Source organism: Erythrolamprus reginae, chromosome 8, assembly GCF_031021105.1.
Source record: "Erythrolamprus reginae isolate rEryReg1 chromosome 8, rEryReg1.hap1, whole genome shotgun sequence".
Taxonomy (NCBI): domain Eukaryota; kingdom Metazoa; phylum Chordata; class Lepidosauria; order Squamata; family Dipsadidae; genus Erythrolamprus; species Erythrolamprus reginae.
The window spans coordinates 28200751-28220312 of record NC_091957.1 but is presented as its reverse complement, the minus strand read 5'-3'; the positions used below and the strand labels follow the sequence as shown (position 1 = coordinate 28220312).

Below are 19562 nucleotides of genomic sequence, written 5' to 3'. Positions count from 1 at the left end.
GGTCACAATTCAAAGTGTTGGTTATGACCTTTAAAGCCCTTCATGGCACTGGACCAGAATATCTCCGAGACCGCCTGCTGCCACACGAATCCCAGCGACCGATTAGGTCCCACAGAGTGGGCCTTCTCCGGGTCCCGTCAACTAAACAATGTCGGTTGGCGGGCCCCAGGGGAAGAGCCTATTCTGTGGCGACCCCGACCCTCTGGAACCAACTCCCCCCGGAGATTAGAACTGCCCCTACTCTCCTTGCCTTTGTTGTCAGGCATGGGGGAACTGAGACATCTCCCCCGGGCATATACAATTCATGAATGGTATGTCTGTATGTATGTTTGTTTAGAAAATGGGGTTTTTAAAATATTTTTAAAGTGTAATTTAGATTTGTTGTAAATTGTTTCACTTTGTTGTGAGCCGCCCCAAGTCTGCGGAGAGGGGCGGCATACAAATCTAAATAATAATAATAAATAAATAATAAATATATATCAAATGTTTTTAGCTGGAATTTTTAAAATTAAGGGAGACTAGGATGGTCCCATTTCAGCCTTGTTCTGGCCTCATCAGCTAGCCACACCCTTCCTTACTGGGATTCGATCTGGTAGCCTCTGCCTTGTAAGGCAGAGAATTAGCAGTTGAGCCATCAGATCTGATCCCTCCAGCTCTGTACCAGGGAGGGGCTATATGTTTTTGTTTTTGTTTTTCTTCATCAGCTAGCCACACCCTTCCTTACTTCCCAGTAAGGAAGGGTGTGGGCTAGCTGATGAGGCCAGAACAAGGCCGAAATGGGACCATCCTAGTCTCCCTTAATTTTAAAAATTCCACCTAAAAACATTTGATACATACAGAATATAGTTGTCGGCTACGAATAAATTAACTGCCTTGAAATGGTCCTGGGTTGGGCCTAGAGGCAAAATGGAGTTGTGACATTCCTTCAATATACCAGGGTGATTCAACAAAAAAATCACACATAACCCTTCCCTGGTACAAGCTGATACAGGAGTTGAGCCTGTAGCCTAATGGCTAAGACCTCTGCCTTGCAAGGCAGAAGTCCCAGGTTCAAATCCCAGTAAAAAAAGGTATCACTACCTGATGAAGGCTAATAAGCCAGAAATAGAACAAGGCTGAAATAGAGCTATCCTAGTCTCCCTTAATTGTCAAATTCAGCAAAAACATGTGACACACACACACACACACACACACACACACACATATGCACACACTGCTCAAAAAAATAAAATGAACACTTAAACAACACAATATAACTCCAAGTAAATCAAACTTTTGTGAAATCAAACTTTCCACTTAGGAAGCAACACTGATTGACAATCAATTTCACATACTGTTGTGCACATTCAACTCTGTACAGAACTAAAAATTGGGCATGTACGTTCCTCTTGGCTAGGAAAGGATTTTTTTAAATGACCATCCAATCATTAGTATTTTTGGTATTATTATTATTAGCAAGTTCTGATGCTAAGGCGTTAGAAGTTCTACTCCCCCTCCCCACCTGAAAAGAATTCTGCTCCAACTGCCAGTTGGCCATGGACAAACAAACAAGCAGGCCACACAAACAAGCAAAACATCATCTGTGGGATGCTGGCAGCGCCCAAAACCACGTTTCCCTCCGGTCCATGGAAAAAACCTCTCTCCATGGAACCAGTCTCTGGTGCCCCATGTAAACCGGTCTCTGGCCTGAAAAATTCCAGAATACCTTTACGTTGACAATGTGGTAATTCACACGCTGTCCGTATTTTTTCAGAACCGTAAGAAGAGCTTTGATGTTCTCGGCAGAGGTAAAAAATTCCAGGTAAGCCTGTAAGGGGGAGGGGGGGAATCAGAGAAAAGAAAAAACAATAGCCATTTTTCTCTTCTGTCCACACGGCTTAAAGACGATGAGGTTGAAACAATTTTGCAAATGGCCACCCATTTTTAAGAAACCTAGATTAAAAATAAAGCTGCTTCCAATTTTCTGGCTTCCCCATTTGTTGACCCTCCCAAACAATCTGGGTTTGCACAAACTGAAATACCATAATTTTTCAGAGTATAAGATGCACCTTAATTTTTTGGGGGGGGGGGGAATCTGCCTACCAGGTATTCATCAGGCCCGCATCCTTAGTCTGGTGAGCTTTAGCACATCATTTTATCCCCTAGTTAGGCCTGGAAAAAAACACCTTCGAAGCGAGTAGCAATGAAAAAAATCCTGCAAAGACTTAGGGCTGGGAAAAAACCTTCAGAGGGAGTAGCAAAAAGTCCTGCAAGCTGAGAAGATTGCTAGCACCTCATTAGGGCTGGGGAGGAGCTGCAAAAAAACTACATTCAGAGTATAAGACATACCCAAATTTTCAGTCTTTGGGGGGGGAAGGTGCAGCTTATACTCCAAAAAATACGGTGATCATCCTAGCCAAATTTCACTCTTGTTAGTACTCTGAACAAAACAGTTGGGTTTGCAATATATAAACAAACTAACAATGAATGACTGTATGTATTGAAGTACTATAGCTTTAAGAGGAAGTGTTGCAAATTGCAACACTAGAGGGAGCAAGAAAGCATGATTCTCTCTCTCCTTTCTCTCTGTTCTTTCTGCTGATTCACTGTGACTGATGTAGTAAGCTCTGTGTGTTCGATGATAGTTTGATGTATTTGTAAGCTGTAATGTATGTCTGATATGTAAGACAAAGATAGGCTTGTTCTAGTATTATTGTATAGAGAGACAATGACTGTTTTAAATGTGCATAACCTGACTGTGCTATTTCTAAAGTAAACACTAATTGAACTTTAATATATCTATTTTGTATGACTGAATAAGGACTCATATCTCCTGGATATCTGCTGGAATATCCTCTGTGCATGTCTTTGATAACTCAAGGGTCCTTCTGCACACTCCTTAACAAATCTAAACAAGTTTGGTTAGTTAAAGGGGTGCACACATGGCTTCCCTGTGAGTGAGTGTTTGTGTGTATTGCCAAAGATATTTTGTTGATTAAGGAGGATACCTTCTGGAAGACGTAGCCACCTTCTGGTCCCCAGCCCACGATGGGGTCAGTGGAAGGCTTTCCGTTGATGTTAGGTTGGGAGTTGATGGTCAGGATGCCTCTGCGGTTGACTTTAACCAGCTCGTCTTTCATGAGGTTGGTCTCAGCGGCCAGAGGGTCATCATTCCATGGCAAACAGGTGACCTCGAGGAAAAGGACAATATATAATCAAAGTTGTAGAAGGGCGTTTCTTTCATCAACCTTGGTCTTTGGACGACGGGTGGACTTCAACTCCCAGAATTCCCCAGTCGACACAGCTTTTTTTAATTGTTTCCTCAAAAAAAGATTTTTTTAGGTTATAAGATAAAATACAAAATACAAAAGTAAATAGGAAGACAGCTGCGGTGGGGAGGGAAGAGAAGTGAGAAAGAGATGGGAAAAAGGGGAAAAAATGAGTGTTTATTTGTTTGTTTGTTTGTTTGTTTGATTTCTAGGCCACCCTTCTCCTCAGGGCGGCTTACAACATATTGATACATAACAATGGAAGAAATAAAAATTAAATAAAACAACACTATAAAACATCACTATAAAACCCCTTAACTTAAAACATCTCACAGACAGCCCACATTATACAACTCTGTCATATCTCCAACTGTCATACAATAATGGGGCACAAAGCAACCAATTGACTTGACTTCCAACTCCTTCAACTGCAGCAAAATGAAGCATTAACATCAAACCACAACATTTTTTTTGCTTTTTCATAGTAATATAGTAATAGACTATATACTAGATGTACTACGTATATATAGTAATATACTATAGTATTATATCCTTTTCATTATCAGCTATATACTATATATACAATAATTATATCATTACTATGATATATTTATCTATCATTTATATCATAGTAATATAAACTAGCATTTCTATAAGCATTTACCAGTCTTCCATTTTTGGGCGTTCAGGAGTCTTACTGCTGCTGTCAACATATATAAGATTAAAGTTCTGAATTTTTTTCTCCAAGTCATTAAACCCAAAAGAAAAGTTTCTGGTTCCATCTTTATCTTTCTTTTAAGAATTCTCTCTATTAAAATATGAATTTTACTCCAAAATGTCTCTGCTTTATATCACTTGTCCACCATAAATGATAAAAGGTCCCTTCTTTACTCTTACTCTTCAACATTCAATTGACATTTAACAGGTTGACAGTTCTACAAGAGGAATTATTGAGCCTGTCATCTGCACCTCTATAACTGTCTGATTTGGCTCTGCAACCAAACAAGACAGACACAGACTTCAACGGATAATAAAAATGCAGAAAAAACAATTGCTACCAACCTACCTTTCATTGAGGACCTGTATACCTCACATCCTGGGTATAAATTGTTTCAATTTCTACCCTCAAAATGACACTATAGGCTACTGTACAGCAGAACAACTAGACACAAGGACAGTTTTTCCCTGAATGCTATCACTCTGCTAAACAACTAATTCCCACAACACTGCATTATTATTATTATTCTCATCCTTCCTATTACCTATATCCTCCCACTTATGACTATAACCATGTTGCCTGTATCTTACGATTTATATTGTTTTATTCAGTTTCCTAGTATGATTTTGATTGCTTATTTAGTATTCTATGACTATCTCTAAATGTTGTATCTTATGATTCTTGATGAATATATTTTTATGTACACTGAGAGCTTAGGCACCAAAGACAAGCTCCTTGTGTGTCCAATCACACTTGGCCAAAAAAAGAGAAAAGAAGAAAAAAGAAAAAAAATGTATTGCATTGCATTGCATTCTATTCCATTCTATTCTATTAAATTTTGACATACCTTTATACATTTTAGATACCTTATCTGGTGTTAGATACCAGCAGCCACAGTTGGGATACCTGGCTGAAGAAGGAACTCTAGACCAAAGCAGTCAACTTTGGCTTGGTCTTCTCATGGCCAACATCCATCTTTCTTCTTCTACAAGAAGAGTTCCATGCTTTTCATGAATTCTCACCTTGTGTCCATTTCTGTTGGCCTCTCCAGCGATGTAGCACCTGAAGACTTCGTAGACGCTCTCCTCGCTGGTCAGCTCTTCTCCCCACATCTTCAGGAGGTCTTCTCGGGCAGATTTGCTTTTCAAGTAGAAAAGGTAGTAGTCTTTCAGCTCCCCGAAGGCGGGGGACGAAGAGTTGCCCCTGGAGTTTTGGGAAAGAATTGACAAGTGAAGAGAAAGAAGAAGCAAAGTTGGAAATTCTCAACTGCTTTGGTTGATTGTGGCTGGAGAGCCTTTAAATTAATGTGTCAAGAGTATTGAAGATAAATACTCTAACACATTAATTCAATCCCAGCATCCGATCAGGTCCCACAGAGTTGGCCTTCTCCAGGTCCCATCAACCAGACAATGTTGTTTGGCGGGGCCTAGGGCAAGAGCCTTCTCTGTGGTGGCCCCAGCCCTCTGGAATCAGCTCCCTCCAGAGATTCATACTGCCCCCACCCTCCTTGCCTTCCGCAAAAGCCTTAAGACCCATCTATGTAGCCAGGTTTGGGACAACTAGTATATGCCCCCACTCTGTTCTGACCATTAATGTTATGTGTGGGTGTTATTGAGTAAATTGACTGTTTTTTAAAATTAATGAGTTTTTAGTTTATATTTTAAACTATTATATTTGTATATGTATGTTGTGGTTCAGCCTGAGTCAGATGAAAGACCAGCTGCGTCTCTGCTGGCTCCATGCCCGGGGGAGGATGGGAGCGAAGAAGAGAGTTCTGGGCAGTCGGACAGGGGAGATTACAGTCAGGAACTGCATTGCCTCTCAGCATTTCTGTTCCTGGCTCGTGGCCCAGCAGTCTTGAAGACCCGTGGGAGGTGTATGTCTGTTGTCTACAGCCTTGTCTTGGCATCAAGGATTCTGTGTTTCTGTACGAACAATTGCCTTCATGTACCCATTTGGAGTTCCAGTGTTTTCCTGATTTGTAAGGACATTTTCTGTTGGCTTCTTTTCTCTTTACCATTATACAACTGTGTTTGGATTCTACCGGTGTGTCTGGCTTATCTTTTTGGGTTGGTCATAGCTTCCGGAGTGACCCAGACAGAACAGTATAACACTCCACCAACCACCAGACACACCTTGTTCATTGCTTGGGGTGGTTTGTTTGTTGTTGGTTTTTTTCCCTGCTGCCTGTTCTTTGTTTGGCATTTTTGCTTTTTGGGTTCCTGTTTTTTGCCTTAAACCATGGCAGTTTCTGCAGCTGACATGCAGGCCGTGTTTGAGGAGTTGCGCAGGGAAATTGCACATTTGACCCAGACGGTCTTAGTGTTACAACGTCAGGTGGATGACCTGTCCCACCAGCCAGCCCCACCCCAGGCGCTACCTGTGGTACCTCCTCCAGTGCCTTTGCCGAGGAGGAAATGTTTTGTGGCGATGCCAGAGAAGTTCTGGGGGTACCGGTGGATGTTTTCTGCTTTCCTGAGTCAAGTGCAGCTATTCGTTAATGCGCAGATGGTGCACTTTCCTGGAGATGACCACAAGGTGGCGTTTCTTTGTAGCTTGTTGGCTGGCCCTGCAGCGTCGTGGGTGGCACCTTACCTGGATCGAGATGACCCTCTGCTCCAGAATTTTGCAGCCTTCTGTGACCAGCTGCGTCGCCAATTCGCTGACCCGGTGCAAGAGCAGACGGCCACGCGGGCGCTGAAACAACTGCGCCAGGATTCGCGCCCCCTGGTGGAATACATGGCTGAATTTCGGTCCCTGGCTGGGCAGGTCCAATGGAATGAGGCTGCCCTGCTCGAGGCCTTTCAGGATGGATTATCGGACACCATGCTGGATGAGCTGGTGCATGAGGTGCTGCCCGGGACTCTGGACGCTCTGGAGCGGCATTGCCTGGCAATCGAGGCCAGGCTGTTGGCCAGGGAAGTCCGTCGAGCGGGACGGTCCAACCCCAGTGCTTCAGGCGCCCTGCCGACGCCTGTTCCACGGCGGGGGTTGTCGACCGTAGGAACCCCGACTCCGGCCCCTGCGCCTCGCCGTTTTCAACCAACGCTGCCCCCACGCCTGATGGAGCTTGTTCCCGCCGGGGAGCCGATGGACGTAAGTTACGCCCGACCCTGCCAGACCCCGGAGGAAAGGGGATGTCGGCGGGCGTCCGGGTTGTGTTTCTACCGCGGGGAGGCGGGATTTTGCTGTGGGTTGTCCCCACAAACGGCGGAGCACGGTGGCTGCCGCCGTTCCAGTACCCCCCAGCTCTCCTGTGCTTCCAGTGGCTGCTCCCGTACTGCGTCAGGAGACAACCCCTTGTGTCACTGTCCCTGTCATGGATTCTACGATGGCGGGTCCTTCGTCTGGGCTTCCTCAGTCGACGGAGCGGTCGGGAAACAAGGGGGGCCCGGCTTGGTGGCAACACTAGGTCGGGCGGGTATCCCACCTTCTCCCAACTCTGCGGCTACAGATCCTAGACCATTTTGACACCTGACGCTCTCTGTGACCCTGCACATTGCTCAACGTACTCGGACCTATCCTGCGTTGGCCCTCGTGGATTCGGGGGCGACTACGAATTTTCTGGACGAAGCCTTTGCCCAACGCCATTCCTTGCTCCTTTGTCCTGTTAGCCCTCCGTTAACTGTTGAGACCATTGATGGGCGGGTGTTGCTGGCTGGTCCCATTCGTTTTCAGACCCTGCCGGTGCGGATGTGCATCGGGACTCATGAGGAGGCCCTGCAGTTCTACGTCACCAAGGGGCTTCATTTTCCCCTCGTGCTGGGGTTGTCGTGGCTGCACGCACATGACCCGCATGTGGTGTGGTCCCAGAATCTTGTAACATTCTCCAGCTTGCAGTGTGTGGACTACCACCGACATGTGTGCGCAGCCCATGGCCCAGTAGTTCCCGTGATCCAGTTACCCCGCTGCCTAGAGGAGTTCGTCGATGTCTTCAACGAGAAGGAGGTGGATCGGCTACCACCGCATAGGTCGTACGACTGCGCCATAGACCTGATCCCTGACGCCAAGCTCCCGGCTGGTCGTTTGTACGCCATGTCAGAGCCAGAGCTTGTGGCTCTCAAGGAGTTTATCGATAAGAACCTGGCCAAGGGTTTTATTCGGTCGTCCAAGTTCCCCTTGTCTGCCCCTGTCCTGTTCGTGAAGAAGAAAACGGGCCATCTTCGCCTCTGCTGTGACTATTGGCACCTTAACGCCATCACAGTGTGGAATAGGTACCCCGTGCCCTTGATCCCCGAACTCATGGACCGGTTGTGGATGGCAACGGTGTTCACGAAAATAGATTTGCGCAGTGCGTACAATTTGGTCCGAATGCGGCCCGGGGATGAGTGGAAGACAGCGTTCGGCACTTGTTACGGCCACTTTGAATACACCGTGATGCCCTTTGGCCTCACCAACGCCCCGGCAGTATTTCAGCATCTGTTGAACGATGTGTTCCGGGACATGTTGGACCATTTTGTTGTAATTTATCTTGATGACATTTTGGTGTATCCCCCGAACCATGCCATGCACTTGGACCATTTGCGTCAGGTCCTGCTCCGGTTACGGGAGCAGCATTTGTATGCCAAGCTGGAAAAGTGCCAATTCTTCCAGACCACCGTAGAATTCCTCAGACACATTTTATCTCCAGGTGGCATTTCCATGGACCCGGGCAAAGTGGCCGCACTTCAGTCTTGGCAACCTCCACGCAGGGTCAAAGACGTACAACGTCTCTTGGGGTTTGCGAATTATTATCGCACCTTTAGTCCGGGGTATGCCACGCTGACCATGCCCTTGACTCGTTTATTGCAAAAACAAGTCCCGTTTAGTTGGGGGGAGGCGGAACAGCGGGCTTTTGACGCACTGAAGGCAGCGTTCATGGCTGAACCGATCCTACGCCATCCTGATCCCACTCAGCCGTTTGTGGTGGAAACAGACGCCTCGGACGTAGCGGTGGGCGCAGTGCTACTCCAAGCCCGTCCCCCCAGTGACACTTTGTTTCTGTGTGCCTACTTTTCCCGCAAATTATCCTCCTCGGAAAGGAACTACACGATTTGGGAGAAGGAGCTCTTAGCGGTGAAGGCTGCCTTTGAGCATTGGCGGCATTACCTTGAGGGGGCCCGTCATCAGGTAGAAGTCCGGACGGACCACCGTAACCTAGAGTATCTCCAGACGGCCCGGAAATTGAACCAGCGCCAGATCCGCTGGTCCTTCTTTTTCACACGGTTCAATTTCCGGATCCGTTACACTCCCAGCGCCCAGAACCCTCGAGCGGACGCGTTGTCCCGCAAGCCTGAGTATACTCACCCGAAGGAGCCGGCTCCTCTTCAGATGGTCCTTCCCCCTGCAGCCTTGGCTGTGACCCAGGACCCCGTGGACTTGCGTCGCCGCTTACGGGAGGCGCAGTGGGGGGATGGGTTCGTAGCGCAGAGGGTGCGGGAGTTAGCACCAAATTCCCCATGGACTTTCCAAGATGGTCTGCTCCGGTACCGGGGGCAGCTGTATGTTCTAGCCGGCCCAGTGAGGGGTCTGATTATGGCCCAGTGTCATGACAGTCCAGTGGCGGGGCATTTTGGCCTTTTTAAAACGTTAGATCTGGTCACTCGGACATTCTGGTGGCCACGCCTCCAAGACGAGGTGCGTTCCTATGTGGCCATCTGTGTCCGGTGTCGTACGGCCAAGGGGGTGACGGGGGCCCCGCCAGGACTACTGCAACCCTTGCCCACGCCCAATAGACCCTGGGGTGCCGTGTCCATTGACTTCGTGACCCATTTGCCTTCCTCTGCTCGATTCACGGTAGTCATGGTGGTGATGGATATGCTCACCAAGATGGTTCATTTCATACCTTGCACTAGGGTGCCCACTGCCCAACTCACGGCCCAACTGTTCATCAGCCACGTTTTTAGGTTACATGGGCTCCCGGATCGGGTGGTCTCTGACAGGGGAACCCAATTCATAGCCCGGTTCTGGCGAGAACTGATGTCCACCCTGAATGTGTCTGTGTGCCTCGCATCGACGTAGCACCCCCAGACCGATGGAGGCACAGAAAAGGTCATAGGGATACTGGAGCAATACCTTCGGTGTGTAGTGGTGGATCGCCAGTCTGATTGGTCCCGGTTCCTCCCTGTAGCGGAGTTTGCTTTTAACAACTCCTGCCACTCCTCGACCCGACTCACTCCCTTTTTTGCCAATTATGGATTCCATCCCCGCTTCTTTCCCTTGACCCTCCTAGATTCCCCGGTGCTTGCTGCAGAGGACTTCCTCTCGGAGCTGCAGGCGGTACACGAGATGGTAAAATGATATCTCAATAAGGCCAAGGAGGATTATAAGAGGGTGGCTGACCGCTCCAGATGGGACGGGATCCCTTGGCAGTGGGGGATCAGGTGTGGCTGTCCACGAAATACATAGCCTCCAAATTACCTAGGCACAAGTTAGATCCCCGGTTCCTGGGACCTTTTCCTGTCGAAAAGGTTATCAACCCGGTGGCCTACCGGCTCACCTTGCCGGCCAACTTGCGGGTCCACCCTGTGTTCCATCGTTCTCTGTTAGTCCCTGTCCCTCCCAATTGTCTGCTCCGTCCCAACGTTCCCGTGTTTCCTACCCCTTGTGTTCGTGACCACCTCCCTGATGTCATGGTGCATGCCATTCTAGATTCCCGTTGGTTAGACGCATGTTTCCAATACAAGGTGCAATGGGTGGAGGGGGACTCTGATGATTGCTCCTGGGTGGAAGCAGCATTGCTGGACGCTCCCGATCTCATTCGGGACTACCACGCCCATTTCCCCCAGAAACCATGTCCTCTCCACTGGCAGGTGGGGAGGGGCCTTCCGAGGGGGGATGGTGTTGTGGTTCAGCCTGAGTCAGATGAAAGACCAGCTGCGTCTCTGCTGGCTCCATGCCCGGGGGAGGATGAGAGCGAAGAGGAGAGTTCTGAGCAGTTGGACAGGGGAGATTACAATCAGGAACTTGACAAGGAAGAACGGCCTGGGAGCCCTGGGGAGGGGCTCTCTCAAGCCAGTAGCTGGGAGTCTCTGGAGTCATTGGGTGATGAAGGACAAGCTATCATTTGTATGCGACAGAGACGCATAGATCAAAGGAGGAATCAATTGAAGAAATATTATCAGCATTGAATGAGGAACACCAGGGGGTTGGGTGTGGTCCTCATTAGCAGGGAAGGGTTTAAAAGGCAGGCAAACTCTTTCAGCAGTGTGGAGTGTTATCAGAGTGGAGTTGCTGTAATCTGCATTGTCTCTCAGCGTTTCTGTTCCTGGCTCGTGGCCCAGCAGTCTTGAAGACCCGTGGGAGGTGTATGTCTGTTATCTACAGCCTCGTCTTGGCATCAAGGATTCTGTGTTTCTGTACGAACAATTGCCTTCATGTACCCATTTGGAGTTCCATGTTTTCCTGATTTGTAAGGATATTTTCTGTTGGCTTCTTTTCTCTTTACCATTATACAACTGTGTTTGGATTCTACCGTGTGTCTGGCTTATCTTTTTGGGTTGGTCATAGCTTCCGGAGTGACCCAGACAGAACAATGTATTGTTTGCATTGTATGTTGTGAGCCGCCCCGGGTCCCCGGAGAGGGGCAGCATACAAGTCTAATAAATAATAATAATAATAATAATAATAATAATAATAATAATAATAATAATAATTTAAAGCTGACCAGCTGCTTAAAGACTAAAGATGAGTCAGCAGGGTTATTGCCACTGTGACAAGATTAATATTAATATACTGCCATAATGTACATTTATCCTATTCTTTGCTATCATCTGTGATGTTTGCTGGGAGGCAGAAGCAGAATTTTTTCTCCCTTGTTTTCCTCCCCCAAAACTAAGGTGTGTCTTAGATTCCGGTGCGTCTTATATTCCGAAAAATACAGTACATAAAAACAGAATCTGACCACCAAACCCTGGAGAAGGAATTGGAGTGAATTTGTTTTAAGCATGGCTGTTCTCCAGTGCAAGCCATTCCATTTTGCATCAACAGACAACTAGTACTACACTCACCATCGTCCGTTGGGAAATTCATCCCACTCCTGCGTCCGATAGATGTAGCTCTTCGGACGGGAAGCCCAGAAAATAGGTCGAACATCTTCGACTCGCCGTTTGGGGTGAGCGCTGACAGCCCATGGCAAGGGACGCCTGGCACGGAGAATATCAGGGATACAAAAATTAAACTGATTCAAACCCTAGATCAGACTTTCCAGTAGTTTATCTTGACATCACAACGATGATCGAAAAGGGCAATCCTGAGCCACAATGGGTCGAAAAATGAGTTAGCCTAGTTTGGAATCTTCCTTCAGGGTTTTTGAAATTTTGGTCCTGTTTTCCTTAATTTGCATTTTATTTATTCAATTTTTTAATGCCGCCCTTCTCCTTAGGCTCAAGACGGCTTACAACATGTTAGCAATAGCACTTTTTTCACAGAGCCAGCCTATTGCCCCCACAATCCGGGTTCTCATTTTACCCACCTCGGAAAGATGGAAGGCTGAATCAACCTTGAGCCGGTGATGAGATTTGAACTGCTGACCTGCAGATCTAGCAGTCAGCTTTAGTGGCCTGCAGTACTGCACTCTACCCACTGCGCCACCTCGGCTCATTTTGCTGGATGTCAACAGTGGCACTTTTAAAAACAAGCCAAAACTCAGCATAAAGAGAAAAGTTATTTCAAGGTTATCACATGCCCTAAGCAAGAGCAAGGGTCTCCAAACATGGCCACTTTTAAGACTTAGGGACTACAACCCCAAGAATTCCCCAGAAATTTGGCCACTTTTACAACCTGTGGACTTCAATTCCCAGAATTCCCCAGGTCCCTTGAATTCTGGGAGTTGAAGTCTGGAGTCTTAAAGTGACCAAGTTTGGAGACTTAACATAGCCAAGACCAAATTCCTCGTCTGGGTTTGGCTCAGTGGAATAGGCCAAACCAGTCGTTAGGTTGATTTAACCATGATTTATGGCTCAACATATGTAGGAAAAAAGACCATTGTGGCTCATTCACCAAGCCAAGGCTGAGCCTCAGGTGTCCAGTCATTCCCACCTTGGGTCTTCTTTCCAAAGGCCCAACCGTCGGAGGACCTCCATTGTGGCCACCTCGCGGTTCAGGGTGTAGAAATGCAGACCATGGACCAGGCCGCTATCTAAGAGTTCTCGGCACATCTTCACGGCCAGTTCAATGCCGTAGTTCCTGATGGCCGCATCGTTGTCCTTGATGGGCTCAATGATGTCCTTGATTTCCTGAGGGACCACCAATTTTGAGAGCTTCACAAGCTGGCGCAGAGAATGATAACCCTGAAAGAAACAAAGAGAGTTGAAAGGCCTACATCAGGAATGGCGAACCTTTTTTTCTTCGGGTGCCAAAAGGGCACAGGCACATGCAATAGCATGTACAGTGGTGCCTCTACTTACAACCCTTTCTAAATAAGAACCAGGTATTCAAGATTTTCTTTGCCTCTTTTCAAGATGCATTTTCCACTTACAAACCCAAGCCTCCCAAACTGTAACCAGAAAAGGCAGGGAGAAGCCTCCCTGGGTCCTCTCTAGGAATCTCCTGGGAGGAAACAGGGCTGGAAAAGGCAGGGAGAAGCCTCCATGGGGCCTCTCTAGGAATCTCCTGGGAAGAAATAGGGCCGGAAAAGGTGGGGAGAAGCCTCCATCTCTTGGGAGGAAACAGGGTCTCCACCATCCCTGTAGTTTCCCTAGTTGTACTCATTCTTTGCTTTTACATTGAGTGCTATGGGAAAAATTGCTTCTTCTTACAAATTTTTCTACTTAAGAACCTAGTCACGGAACGAATTAAGTTCCTAAGTAGAGGTACCACTCTATGTGCATGCCCACACCCATAATGCAATGCCCTCCCCCCAGGAGATGAAATGAAATGAAAATTGAAATGAGAAAAAATGATGTTCACAAAGATTATACACTTGTGCTCCTCCGGGTCCTTTTAGACCCAAAGTATAAAAAGGTTGGTTCTAGCTACTGAAATGGTTTTTTTGAATACTTTTTTCACTAGTACACTAATTTAAACATTCCTGATCACAAACAAATGAAAAATGAAATGAATAAAAAATGGATTTTGCAGGCTAATCTATCTATAAATTGAAATAATTGCACACAGCCAGGATGGGCAGGCTTTTCTCAGCAAAATAAACAAATAAGCATTAACTTTTTATTTCAATTTTCATTTCATTGTGTTCAGAAATGTTCAAATTAGTGTACAGTACTAGCAAAAAAAGTATTCAAAAAAACCATTCCAGTAGCTAGAACCAACCTTTTTTACTCCGGGTCACATATGACCTGGAGGACTACAAGTGTTCAAAACATAATATTTTTTTTATTTCATTATGTTCAGAAATGTTCAGATTAGTATGCCAATGCCAAAGATGGTCAAAAAATTCTGATTTGGCAGGCTATTCTATCTATAAATTGAAAAACGTGCACACAGCTGTGGGGGGGAGGCCCTTTTCTGAGCAAAATAAACAAATAAGCATCAATTTTTTCATTTCAATTTTCATATCATTGTGTTCAGAAATGTTCAAATTAGTATTTCAATGCCAAAGATGGTCAAAAAAGTAAATTTTGCAGCCTAATCGAGATGAAAATGAACAAAATTTCACAAAGCAGGGTTTGATGAGCAAAATAAACAAATAAGCATTATTTTTTTCACTTCAATTTTCATTTCATTGTGTTCAGAAATGTTCAAATTAGCATACTAGTATTCAAAAAGTATTCAAAAAGTATTCAAAAAGACCATTCCAATAGGTAGAGCTAACCTTTTTATACTCCGGGTCTAAAAGGACCCAGAGAACTTTTTTTGCCCAGCAAAAACTATACCTCCCAACCCCCCAACCCCCTTAGAAAGAACTTCTCAAATGAGAAAAAGTCATGGAATTTCAAGTTTCAGATATGCAGGGAAACATTTTTACAGGGTCTCAAACTTCATTTTGGGTCCTTTTGGACCGGAGGAGAATACCAGGGTTAAAGGAAATTATTGAATGATACATTTATTAAAAGAACTGGAATCATATGGAAGGGTAGCTGGTCTTAAAATAAATAGGAATAAAACCAAGATACTAACCAAAAATTGCAACCAAGACCAAACCATGACATTAATGGAGAAAACTGGATTTCAAATAGGAAAAAAATTAAGTACTTAAGACTTTGGCTCTCATCTAGATATTCGTCTTTAAAAGAATTAAATTATATTAAACTTTTAAATAGAACCAAAGAAGACTTAGAAAAATGGTCCAAATTAATGGGAAGGATTAACACTATAAAATCTAATATACTTCCGAGATGGTTGTACCTCTTTCAAACGGCACCAACCCAATTGGATAAAAAAAAATTCTCAAACGTAAATAGAACAATCTCTAAATTTATTTGGCACAACAAAAAAACCAAGAATAAGTATAAAAGCACTGCAGGATTCAAGACTGAGAGAAGGATTTGGACTTCCGAACTTAGAATTATATAATCAGGCGACAATATTACTGTGGATTAAAGAATGGATTAAATTGGACAACAATAGAATTTTAGCAATAGAGGGACACAATATTAGTGAGGGATGGCACACACACCTGGGGGAAAGAGAGCGCATCAAACACTCACAATTTAGACAACACCAGATACGGAATATCTTACTTGAACATTGGAGAAAAGTAAGGAAAAAACATTACAGAGAAGTGCCTAGATGGCTATCTACTTTGGAAGCTCAAATATAACTGAATATAATTAATAAAAACCAAATTAAAACATATGAAGAACTTTTAGATCCCAAGGGATTCTTAAAATCCAGAAAAAAACTCAAAAGTGAAGGCCTGGAGTTAGATTGGTTATCATATTTTCAGGTACAAAGTAGATATAAAAAAGACCTAATTGAATTTGGAATATGTAATAAACCTAGTGAAATAGATTAAATTTTAATAGGATCAGATAAAAAAATTATTTCCAAAATATACAATTATTTACTAAATTATGAAAATACAGAGGAAGTAGTTAAACATAATATGATAGCATGGATGACAAATTTTGGTTATTCTATTCAGTTAGACAATTGGGGAAAATTATGGAAAATTAATTATAAGATGATATTTTCGGTATCGTATAAAGAAAATTTACATAACATGTTTTATCGGTGGCATTATGCTCCAGCACATTTAGCCAAAATTCATCCAAACATAAGTAATAAGTGCTGGAAATGCAAATCTGCCATAGGTACATATTATTTTATTTGGTGGTTATGTCCGCAAGCAGAAAAATTTTGGTCTAGGATTCAAAACTGGTTGAAAGAAATGTTAAACTATCAATTGGAAATGAAACCGGAAATGTATCTTTTGGGAATAATTAGAGGACAGCATAGTAAGGAAGACTACTACTTGATAACACATATATTAACATCCGCAAGGTTGGTGTTTGCACAAACTTGGAAAAAGGAAAATATACCAAATGAAGAAATGGTGATTAGGAAAATGCTAGATTGTGCAAAATATATATGTATTGAAGAAGTTTGTACGGAGAAAATAAAAAAAATTCTACCCAAAAGTGAATCGGACTCCCAGCGTTGACTTTTCTTGTCAGGTCGCATGACCCCAGGGGACACTGCAACCGTCGTAAATATGAGTCAGTTGCCAATTTTGATCATGTGACCATGAGGATGTTGCGACGGTCGTTGTGTAAAAAAACGATCATTGGTCACATTGGTCCCAAATGGTCCTTAAAATGAATTGTTGTAATTTTGAGGGCTACCTGTATGGGAGACACCTTTTACCTGGATGGGGAATATCCCTGGCACCACGGGGCAGCTGATGCCAATAGCTTGGCAGTCCATTAGAAATTTGAGGAAGGTTTCCGTCTGGAAAAATAGCTGTGTAATGACGAAATCCGCTCCGGCGGACACTTTTGCCTTCAGGTGTTTCATGTCATCGATGTAGCTCTCGGCCTCAGGGTGTCCCCCAGGATAACCTTCCAAAGGAAAGAGAGAAATGGTGAGCTTCAGCCTGGCTTCACCTTTAGGTTCTTATCAAAATAAATATCCTCCGGGTAATTCTCAGCCATGTTGACAGCTAGAAACTTGTTTCATAGGATTTTATTCGTGGTTTCTGGGAACCTCGCCTACACAGCTGCCTTAGCTGTGTAAGTCTTCAGAGAGGGGCGGCATACAAATCTAATTAATAATAATAATAATAATAATAATAATAATAATAATAATAATAATTATTATTATTATTATTATCTGCCGATTTAAAGCCCTTCATGTCTTGGGACCAGGTTATTTGAGGGACGATTTCTTGCCAGTCACATCTACCTGACCCATCAGAGTGGGGAGGCAGGGAATGTTGTGGGTCCCATCCCTGAGGGAGATACACCTGGTGGGAACCACTTCTCCATGGTGGTTCCCTCTCACAATGTTTCTCAACCTTTCTAATGCTGCGACCCCTTAATATAGTTCCTCATGTTGTGGTGACCCCCACTCCACAACCATAAGTTTAGTGTCAATTCTCCCACCAGAGCTTTAAGCCGACTGGCAGGAAGGTCAGAGACACCACTACCACCATCGCTGATAAGAAAAGATGGAAGGACTAGTAGTTGAAATTAGTTTAAATGTTTTGTTTGATGAATATGATATATTAGTATAGTAGTTAAGATTACATTAAAGGTATTTTTGATGACTATGCTATATTAGTTTACGTATAAGCAACATATTAAGAATTTTACCTAATATTTACATTGTACTTAAGATTTGTAAAACCTTAACCCAAAATTACTAGACCTTTTAACATTTAACATATATTTAATTATGTATTCTTTTTCTGTACTTGAATGTATACTTTCAAAAGAAGCGGGGGAAATAAACCCCCACTTTATGTTTAATGTTTGTATGTGTGTCTGTTTATTTTATGAAAATTAATAAAAAAATTGGAAAAAAAGAAGAAGAAAAGATGGAAGGACTCTTGAGGAACCTCTTGAGAAGATCAGGGGAGCTTTGGGTGAAACTCCTCTACTCACCTGCCACACAGATGTCAAAATAATCATCAAACTCCTGACGGATGTGCTTCACCAGATCCGCCGCATGGTTGAAGCCCTCCAGTTCTTCGGCCCATTCTTCTCCAACAGGATCTGTGGGTGAAGAAAACCCCCATATTCCTCAGAAAATATAGTTCTTCCTTCCTGGGGAATGAGAGACCATTTTGTAGCCGTCCCTCACCTCCTCGTAGCGCCATAATGTTCTTCAGGCCTAAACGTTTGGCCTTCTGCAGGTGGGCGATGATGGTTTCCTTGCTCTGGTTGCAACAGGTCATGTGGAGAATGGTCTCCAGCCCGCAGTAGTTGAGGGCAGTAGTAGCCATCATCATGGATGAGGTCTCCTTATCAGAGCCCGGATCGCCAGCCGGATGCCAAGTGACGTCGATGAAGAGGGGGCCACCTGCCCCCATGCGGTCGAACCTGCAAGGAACAAAAGAAATTGGACATCATTAGGACTCTGTTCATAACAGTTGGGTTGACAATATATGGGCTGCAGGTGTTGCAGACTGCCAGAAGAGGGAACTAGCGTTCATTTTTCTCTGAGTCACTCTATCTCAGTGATGGCGAACTTTTTTTACCTCAGGTGTCAAAAGAGTGTGTGCATGCGCGAGTGCCCACATCCATAATTTAATGCCTGGAGAGGGCAAAAACAGCTTCCCCCACTCCTCAGAGGCCCTCTGGAGGCTGGAAATGGCCTGTTTCCCAACTACTGGTGGGCCCAGTAGGCTCGTGTTTCGCCCTCCCCAGGCTCCAAAGACTTCCCTGGAGGCTCTCTGGAAGCCACAAATGCCCTCTCAGAGCCTCTGTGCAAGCCAAAAATCAGCTGGCCAGCACATACATGCACATTGGAGCTTAGCTAGGGTAACAGCTTGTGTGCCAACAGATATGGCTCCACGTGCCACCTGTGGCACCCGTGCTATAGGTTCACCATCACTGCACTATCTGTTTCTCTTTGTCTGGCAGATTCAAGGTTTACTGGGTTGAGTCAACCAAGCGTCCGTGGAAGTGGGGGTGATGCAGGTGAAAGAGACCCCAAAGCTTTGGTGGACATTAGTGTAGAGCTGATGTTCTCCTCCAGATGGATCTTGTCCATCAACTCAAGATTTTAAATGGATCCATGGATACTTTTGAGGCCATCAGCTATTAGAACAGCAATAGCAATTAGACTTTGCAGCCTTCTCTAAGCAGTTTACATAGTTAGCCAATTGCCCCCAACATTCTGGGTCCTGATTTTACCCACCTCGGAAGGATGGAAGGCTGAGTCAACCTTGAGCTGGTCAGGGTTAAACTGCTGGAAGTGGGCAGAGTTAGCCTACAATACTGCATTCAAACCACTCTGCCCCCACAACTCTTAATAGGAATAGCTCCTAGACTTGTATATTGCTTCACAGTGGTTTACAGCCCTTCTAAACAGTTGACAGAGTCAGCCTACTGCGCCCCCAACAATGTGGGTCCTGATTTTACCCACCTCAGAAGGATGGGAGGCTGAGTCAACCTTAAACATGTCAGGATTGGCAGTGGGCAGAGTTTGCCTGCAATTCCACATTCTAACCACTGGAATGAGGGAGGAAGATAGCAATAGCACCTAGACCACTG

At 44.8% G+C, this 19562-nt stretch overlaps 1 protein-coding gene across 2 annotated transcripts in view; it reads right to left on the bottom strand.

Annotated features, from left to right (window-relative positions):
- MTHFR (methylenetetrahydrofolate reductase) overlaps positions 1–19562 on the bottom strand; it is a 61672-nt gene that overhangs the window by 30370 nt on the left and 11740 nt on the right. For both annotated transcript variants that reach the window (XM_070759502.1, XM_070759503.1), the window contains 8 exons: positions 18148–18386; positions 17949–18059; positions 16711–16904; positions 12985–13235; positions 11955–12089; positions 4989–5169; positions 2988–3170; positions 1706–1807 (listed from right to left, as the gene is read on the bottom strand). In XM_070759502.1, the coding sequence (XP_070615603.1) occupies positions 1706–1807; positions 2988–3170; positions 4989–5169; positions 11955–12089; positions 12985–13235; positions 16711–16904; positions 17949–18059; positions 18148–18386 (1396 nt within the window). The remainder of the gene's footprint in view (positions 1–1705; positions 1808–2987; positions 3171–4988; positions 5170–11954; positions 12090–12984; positions 13236–16710; positions 16905–17948; positions 18060–18147; positions 18387–19562) is intronic.